The sequence below is a fragment of the Zalophus californianus genome, chromosome 7 (genome assembly GCF_009762305.2).
Source record: "Zalophus californianus isolate mZalCal1 chromosome 7, mZalCal1.pri.v2, whole genome shotgun sequence".
NCBI classification, from domain to species: Eukaryota; Metazoa; Chordata; class Mammalia; order Carnivora; family Otariidae; genus Zalophus; species Zalophus californianus.
The window spans coordinates 76329027-76336492 of NC_045601.1; the positions used below are offsets into that span (position 1 = coordinate 76329027).

The 7466-nt window shown below is 42.8% G+C and overlaps 1 protein-coding gene across 2 annotated transcripts; it reads left to right on the top strand.

Annotated features, from left to right (window-relative positions):
- Positions 1-96: 96 nt before the first annotated feature.
- On the top strand, positions 97-7050 carry TENT5A (terminal nucleotidyltransferase 5A). Of its 2 annotated transcripts, none has more exons than XM_027602425.2 (3): positions 97-449; positions 632-1181; positions 2290-7050. In XM_027602425.2, the coding sequence occupies exons 1-3, from the start codon at positions 430-432 to the stop codon at positions 3064-3066; spliced, it is 1347 nt and encodes a 448-aa protein (XP_027458226.1). In that variant the 5' UTR covers positions 97-429; the 3' UTR covers positions 3067-7050. The 2 variants fall into 2 exon arrangements, with proteins under 2 accessions (XP_027458226.1, XP_027458227.1); XM_027602426.2 differs by having other exon boundaries at positions 98-394.
- The last annotated feature ends 416 nt before the right edge of the window (positions 7051-7466 follow it).

The following is a 7466-nucleotide window of genomic DNA, read 5'->3' on the forward strand; positions in this document are numbered from 1 at the left end:
CAGCCGCCTGGGCCCGCGGGGAGGGCGGGGGCGGCGCCCTATGCAGATGAAGAGGGTGTGGCGAGTGCGCTGCGCCTGGGCCCCGGAAGCGCGGAAAGGCCCAGTATAAAAAAAGTACTGAAGACATTTCCCCCGCACAACTGCTAAAGCTCCAGAGACTGTAGCGTGTGCGGTGTCGGCGGCGGCAGCTGGAGCCGCCACCTCCGGGACCACCGCAGCTGAGGCGACAGCGGCGCGGGCGGGGGCGAGGGGCGGGAGTGGCCAGAGCAGGCGGCTGGGTCTGGGAAGGACCAAGTCGCTCGCCGCGGCCGAAAGCGCACTCGCGGCTCCTAGAAGTGTTGCCGCCTCGCGGTTCCTCGCTCGCTGCGCTCCTCGAAGGGGCGGCCGCCTCCAGGTGACACAGACGGGACTCCCGCTTGCGCTTTCCAGATGCATCAGAGATACTTTTGGTGCGGGGATTCTCTGCGGGGCGCGGGGCGCGGCTGGGGACAGCGGGGTCCTGGGGAGGGAGAGTCTCTGAGGAGCCCTCGAGCCTGCGGACGAACCGGGGAGGGGGCGCGCTCTTATCTCTACGGGCCCCTGTCCGCCGCCGCGCGTCCTCACCGCGCTCCTTACCCCTTTTGGCTTTTAGGACTGACCAGGGCCAGGTGGCGTTCGGAGGGCACTTCATGGCGGAAGGCGAAGGGTATTTTGCCATGGCCGAGGACGAGCTGGCCGGCGGCGCTTACATCCCCCTGGGCGGCGACTTCGGCGGCGGCGGCGGCGGCGACTTCGGCGAGCACTGCTTGGACTATTGCGAAAGCCCCACGGCTCACTGCAATGTGCTGAACTGGGAGCAAGTGCAGCGGCTGGACGGTATCCTGAGCGAGACCATACCGATCCACGGGCGCGGCAACTTCCCTACACTCGAGCTGCAGCCGAGCCTGATCGTGAAGGTGGTGCGGAGGCGCTTGGCCGAGAAGCGTATTGGCGTCCGCGACGTGCGCCTCAACGGCTCCGCCGCCAGCCACGTTCTGCACCAGGACAGCGGCCTGGGTTACAAGGACCTGGACCTCATCTTCTGCGCCGACCTGCGCGGGGAAGAGGAGTTTCAGACTGTGAAGGACGTCGTGCTGGACTGCCTGTTGGACTTCTTACCCGAAGGGGTGAACAAAGAGAAGATCACACCACTCACGCTCAAGGTAAAGCCACCCGAAATGGGCTTGGGTCCGCGCCCGGGCGAGGCTGGGGTGTGGCGGGCCGAGGGGCGTCCGTTTGAGGCCACAGACCTGCGGCTTTGACGGTTTTGGGCGTGCTTCTATATTTGGTTTTTGATTTTTTTTAACGAGTAGGCTAAGGTGCGTGGACGGTGTTGAGTGTTTTAAGTTCGCTCGTTTCTTCAGCGCCACTACTCTTCTGCTTCCTCCTGTGTTCTCCTTTCTCTTCCTTATTATTATTTTTTAACTCTTTGGCTTTCCTTGCTTGAGTCTTGTCCAGAGTAAATTCTGATTAAGTGGAAGAATGAAATGATGTAAGTCATTTTTTGAGTCATTTTATGGTGTAGTTTTTGGGGAAAGAGCAGCCTGAAGCAGGCTCTAGTCGATGGGCTTATTATTGTATTGGAAAATGTGATTAGGTTTCTCAGCTGCATGCAGCTGACTCCGTGTGTGAAGGATATGTGTGGTGCTTCTCCTGGTCGGCTCACCTGTGAAGGATATTGTGGGTACCCCCCCACACACATACACACACACACACTTGGCTCAAAGCGTGTTTTATACAGTTAAAATTGTATGAGGAATCAGCCTCCCAGAATGTCCTAATTTAGTTCATACTTGATTGTAATTGCAGAGTACCCCTGGAGGGACAAGATTCTAATCTCATCAGTTGCCGCAGGGGAAGTGGAACTGGGTGACTAGGGACAAGGGTGAGAGGCAGACCAACTTAACACTGTATGCACTTTTGTCTTTTGACTATTGTGTGGATATCGTGTGAATATTCTACCTATAAGACCATTTTCAAAAAATAACATTTCAAAAGTCAGACATGACAACAGAACCTCCTAGTACTGCGATCTGTCTGCCAAAAGCCTCAAACTATTACTTCTAGTCTCTTTCCCAGACGGTAAAACCACTCGTTAAATGCATTTTTTTTCCTGTTTTCAGAGGACTGTGTAAGACTGTAGGTAGTGTTTTGCCAAAACTTGACAAAACAAAAGGGAAGGAGCAAAATAATTCTCAACTGTGAAGATGTTTTTATTTATTTATTATTTCTTCTAGGTTTGCTCATCTTGTTTTATCTTTTAAATTGTAGGAAGCTTATGTGCAGAAAATGGTTAAAGTGTGCAATGACTCTGACCGATGGAGTCTTATATCCTTGTCAAACAACAGTGGCAAAAATGTGGAACTGAAATTTGTGGATTCCCTCCGGAGGCAGTTTGAATTTAGTGTAGATTCTTTTCAAATCAAATTAGACTCTCTTCTCCTCTTTTATGAATGTTCAGAGAACCCAATGACTGAAACATTTCACCCCACAATAATTGGTGAGAGCGTCTATGGTGATTTCCACGAAGCCTTTGATCACCTTTGTAACAAGATCATTGCCACCAGGAACCCAGAGGAAATCAGAGGGGGCGGCCTGCTTAAGTACTGCAACCTATTAGTGAGGGGCTTTAGGCCCGCCTCTGATGAGATCAAGACCCTTCAGAGGTATATGTGTTCCAGGTTTTTCATCGACTTCTCAGACATTGGAGAGCAGCAGAGAAAACTGGAGTCCTATTTGCAGAACCACTTCGTGGGATTGGAAGACCGCAAGTATGACTATCTCATGACCCTTCATGGAGTGGTGAATGAGAGTACAGTGTGCCTGATGGGACATGAAAGAAGACAGACTTTAAACCTTATCACAATGCTGGCTATCCGGGTGCTAGCTGACCAAAATGTCATCCCTAATGTGGCTAATGTCACTTGCTATTACCAGCCGGCCCCCTATGTAGCAGATGCCAACTTCAGCAATTACTACATTGCACAGGTCCAGCCAGTATTCACATGCCAGCAACAGACATACTCCACTTGGCTACCCTGCAATTAAGAATCATTTAAAAATGTCCTGTGGGGAAGCCATTTCAGACAGGATAGGGTAAATAAATAAATAAGTAAATAAGGCTGAGTGACCCAGCCCTGATTAAAGATAAGTTTTGTGCAATGATGATCTGCTCCTAGTTTTAAGCTTGGCAAAGCTTGTGGATCTTTTCATCGGTTTGGGAGCATGATCTCGAAACAACCCTCCTTACCCACCAACCCTCTCACCTGTTCCTCCTACCCAGTTGGATTCTATCCTGAAACAAAAGAGACCTGTCATTAAAAGCAACCAGGTTCTCCTAAAATAACAAGGGAAAAAAAATGCTTGATGACAATATGGGTTTGCAGTACTTGCTCCCGTAGCTTTGCCATAGGAAAAAAAAAATGGAGAGTTTCTTATAAAGTGGAATTTACAAAAGGGAAAATACAGAGGAAAAAAGATCTTACCCCAACCTAATTATCATTTCAGAAGTTCAGATAGTAACAATAATGGAAGAAAAGGGACTCCAATGTTGGGATTACTATCTGAGACTTGTAGCAAGTGCTTTCTGTGGAACTATCCTATTAACGCTAACAGAAACAGCTTGCTCCAAATGAACAGTAGTAGGTTGGTGCAGTTCTCATATAACAAACAGCAGAACTTAATGATGACACAATCCATTATTTCCAGCTGTGTGCATAGCTTGCATTTTTAAAATATGAAAATGCAAGCAAAAACAGCTGTAGCAAAGAAAGTATGCTCAAGGACCAAAGATTTAACAGATAAAAATACCCAAGTAGAAGAGATATAGTAGAATATATAAAGAGTTAACTATATTTGTTACACACCAATAAACATCAAAGTGCCTGTTGCCTTCTGAAAATATGAAGTGGAAAAATTTTATGGTTTAATGATTATTTTATTTATCAGGGACTCAAGAATAAAATAAAACAATATATAAGCTTGTGAATGGTGGAGGAAATGCCCTATTTTTTCTTGGCAAATACTTGTATAAAGTTAACATTGTTGGTGTGTTATTATCATAGGTACATGTGTATGTGTGTACATGATGTGTATATATATATATACACACATATCAAATATGTCTGAGATATGTGTATATATATATATATACACAATACATTGACTATGGTCTAGAATAATGTAGCAAATAGAAAATGTTTAAATACTGTGTGCTTTTATGTTTTCAACAGGATGACATGAGACGTGGGCATATTGCAGTGATGAGTTAAAACCCACATCTAAAAAATTAAAGCAAATGAAGGAGGAAAACAATTAATATATTTGATAGGAAGAGCAGAGATTATACATTTTTAGTGACTTTTTTTTCCTTTTTTTTTTTTTTGTGAGCCATAGAATTCTACAAATGGGAGAATATTTGTTTGGCAGAGCACTCTTTTTGTACTGAACTGCCATTTTGAAAGGAACCCTTTTATTTTGTGTAATACTTGCATGCCTCCATGGTGTATAATCCAGTGGATCATGGATCAGTGATAGTCCATTTAAATCCCTGACTGCTAATAAAATTTCTGGTGATTTGAACACTACTTATTAATATTTAAATGAATTTTTTAATGAATGCATTCTGCATTCCAGGACCACTAGAATTTAGTAAATGTGAAATGACCCTTTTTAAAGAGTATTTGCACAATTGCTTAAAATTTATATGAGATATATATTATATATAAAATTTTATAAATTCATGCTAATATGAAACACATTAGATCTGGTTGTCACACTGCATTTAAATATTTAGTACTGTACTTTAAATTCAGTCACTTTGCATTGAGTCAGATCCAACTTTATTTCTCTTTCCCAAGAGACCAGTTAAACCTTTGTGAAATGAACTGGCATTACCATTTAGTTCCGTGACAGCTAATCCTAAAACCATTCCTTCTCCCAACTCTTAATTCCTTTGGACACTGGTCTCTGAAAATGCATTTGTTAAAAACAAAACTAACACATGCAAAACTTCCCTTTGTATTGTGAAATAACCACATAATTCCTACCAACTCTAGTGGATGATTGCTTACTATGATGATTCCTCTGAAGAACCTAACCAGATTTTTGTCATCAAGAGTTCAAGAGGGATTGGGGAAGAAAATTGCATCATCCTTTTGGCAGTGTCATTTGTTTGCTATCTAGGCATCACTCAGATGCTCAATTGTAGGTTAATCCATCTGAAACTACCTTTTGCACATCTTTCTTTGAAGCCTTAACAGGAACTTGATGGGTTTGCTGTAACAGCTTCCCTGTGAATTCTGTCTGAGCTGTAACAGCTACTGCACTGCCACTCACTGTTTCCTAGGGAACTCTTCTCCCATGTTGGCTCATTCTCCCTCACTCCAGCCCTGGGATTGAAAATTAATTGTGAATTCCCAGGAAATATTCCATTTGCAGGTTAAGCCTGATACTTAACTGTCAGACGCCAGAACTCCGCCTGCTTACCTGTTGGGAGTTTTCTAAAAGAAAACTAAGGAAATACTTGGGAACATAGGAGCAGATGGTTGATCTACCTTCTTCCTTCTCATCCTAACTCTTGACAAGTGAGTCGTCCACTATATTAAAAAGAATCTGGAGATCTCTGGCTCTGGCATAGCAACAATCTGCTGTTAATTTATGACACGGATTTTTGTTTGGAGAGGCCTTATTTGAAAATATACTTCTCATTTATTTTCTGAAATATTTATGTTCTTGCTTATTCCAGGGTTGGTAACATAGTTGGAAGTGCCAACACCTGACATTCAGATAGAACAGGCTATGCTCAAGACAACCTTCAGCAGTACTTTAAAACTTATATAATTTATTTCTCTTTTGTATGTACTATAGTCTTGTGCATATGTAGTTGAACAAACAGTGGAGTATATGTCTCTCTTTGTGGTTGTGTAACCTAAAAGTTTGAATGTCTGATGAGAGAGAGCCATGTGTATCGGTCAGAGAAAAGAAGAGCTCTCAACTCCTGATTAGTGCCTGTGATTTGCTTGCTTTTGTGTGTATCTGGCCTTGTGTGCTGTTAACTTTAAAACAGGAAGAAGTTTTATCTTTTGGAGGCTCTTCTCACCTGTCCAGTTTGGCATGTCAGAGAACATTTGACCTGTGACCATGCCCTTTTAAAAAGTTGATATGCAGTAAATCTGGTTGCCTCAAGAAGTCCTACATTGAGATGGACTTTTCCCTTCTTGAAGTGCGGTCAAGTAGCTGCTCACTTTGGTGTGGGTGGACTATTTTAATGTGGCTCCAAATGATGCAAGGATGGAAGAATATCTGTAAGCCAAGCCATGGAAGAAACACACACACAAAAAAGTGAACATGCTGTTTTTGTCACCCCTTTCTGTTAGCTTATCGTTGGTTGCTTTACTGTGCATAAAGTTGTTTTCAGTGCAATGCTTGTCAAATAAATATTGTGAACTATTTTGTAAATGAAATGTATTATGTTGAAAGCTGTCAGTTCAAAAATAAGCTTTCTTTGTTGTTTGAAGACAAAGCATATTAGATGAAACCAAAAAGTAAAAAAAAAAAAAAATCGTATATAGCACCTATTTGAATATAATCTTTCTTTAAGATTTCTTATAGCATAGCCTTTTCAGTGCCAAGAAAGAATCTCTGTAATATTTTGTTGTAATAATGGCTTGCTAACAAAATACATGGTAAAAGTACAAAGTTGGAAGATGTCAAGGTAACTTGGCAAAACTTGCTGCAAAGCCTTGCAGAATGGAGGAGGCTCTGCCCGCTGGCTGTCTCTCTCTCCAACCTCTCTACAACCATTGCCTGCTCTGAGATGTCCTACTGCAGCAAGCTGCACCTTGGGTCACTCTTTTGGAATATTTTGACTTTAGACTATGTCACAGGCAGAAAAGGAGTTGATGGAGAATGTACTCTTAAAAACTGACATGTTTGAATCAGTGCTAGAGGGAACAGATTGTGAATTTTGTTTACAGCATCCAATATTTGGATTTTTTTTTCTTGTAAATAAAAAGAAGTTATTTTTTTCTATTGATTTGTGTCTTTTATCTTTGGTGTCTGTTCTGGCTAAAGACTGTGTCCTCTGAGTCCCAGCTCGAGTCCACAAGAAAAGACAAGGCAATATTTGGAAAAAGTTTTGCAAATTTTTTATTACAGTACAATACATTGAAATATTCAGCTTTCAGCCAGTCTATCTCTCACTAGCTCAATTAGCTCCAAAAGAGTCTAGCTAATGGGTGCCAAACTTTTTTATCTGGATATGAACTTAGCAGTGTTAACCAACCTGGGAGTCAGACCTATTTTCTACCATCACTAGAGACTCATGGCTCTGGATTACAGAGCTTCAGTAACCTTAAGTGGGCCTTGGTTTTCATGAGTAGCCCAAGTGGTGTGATTCAATCATCAGTGGTTGTTTATAGTCTGAGGCTTTATAATATTATCCAGAA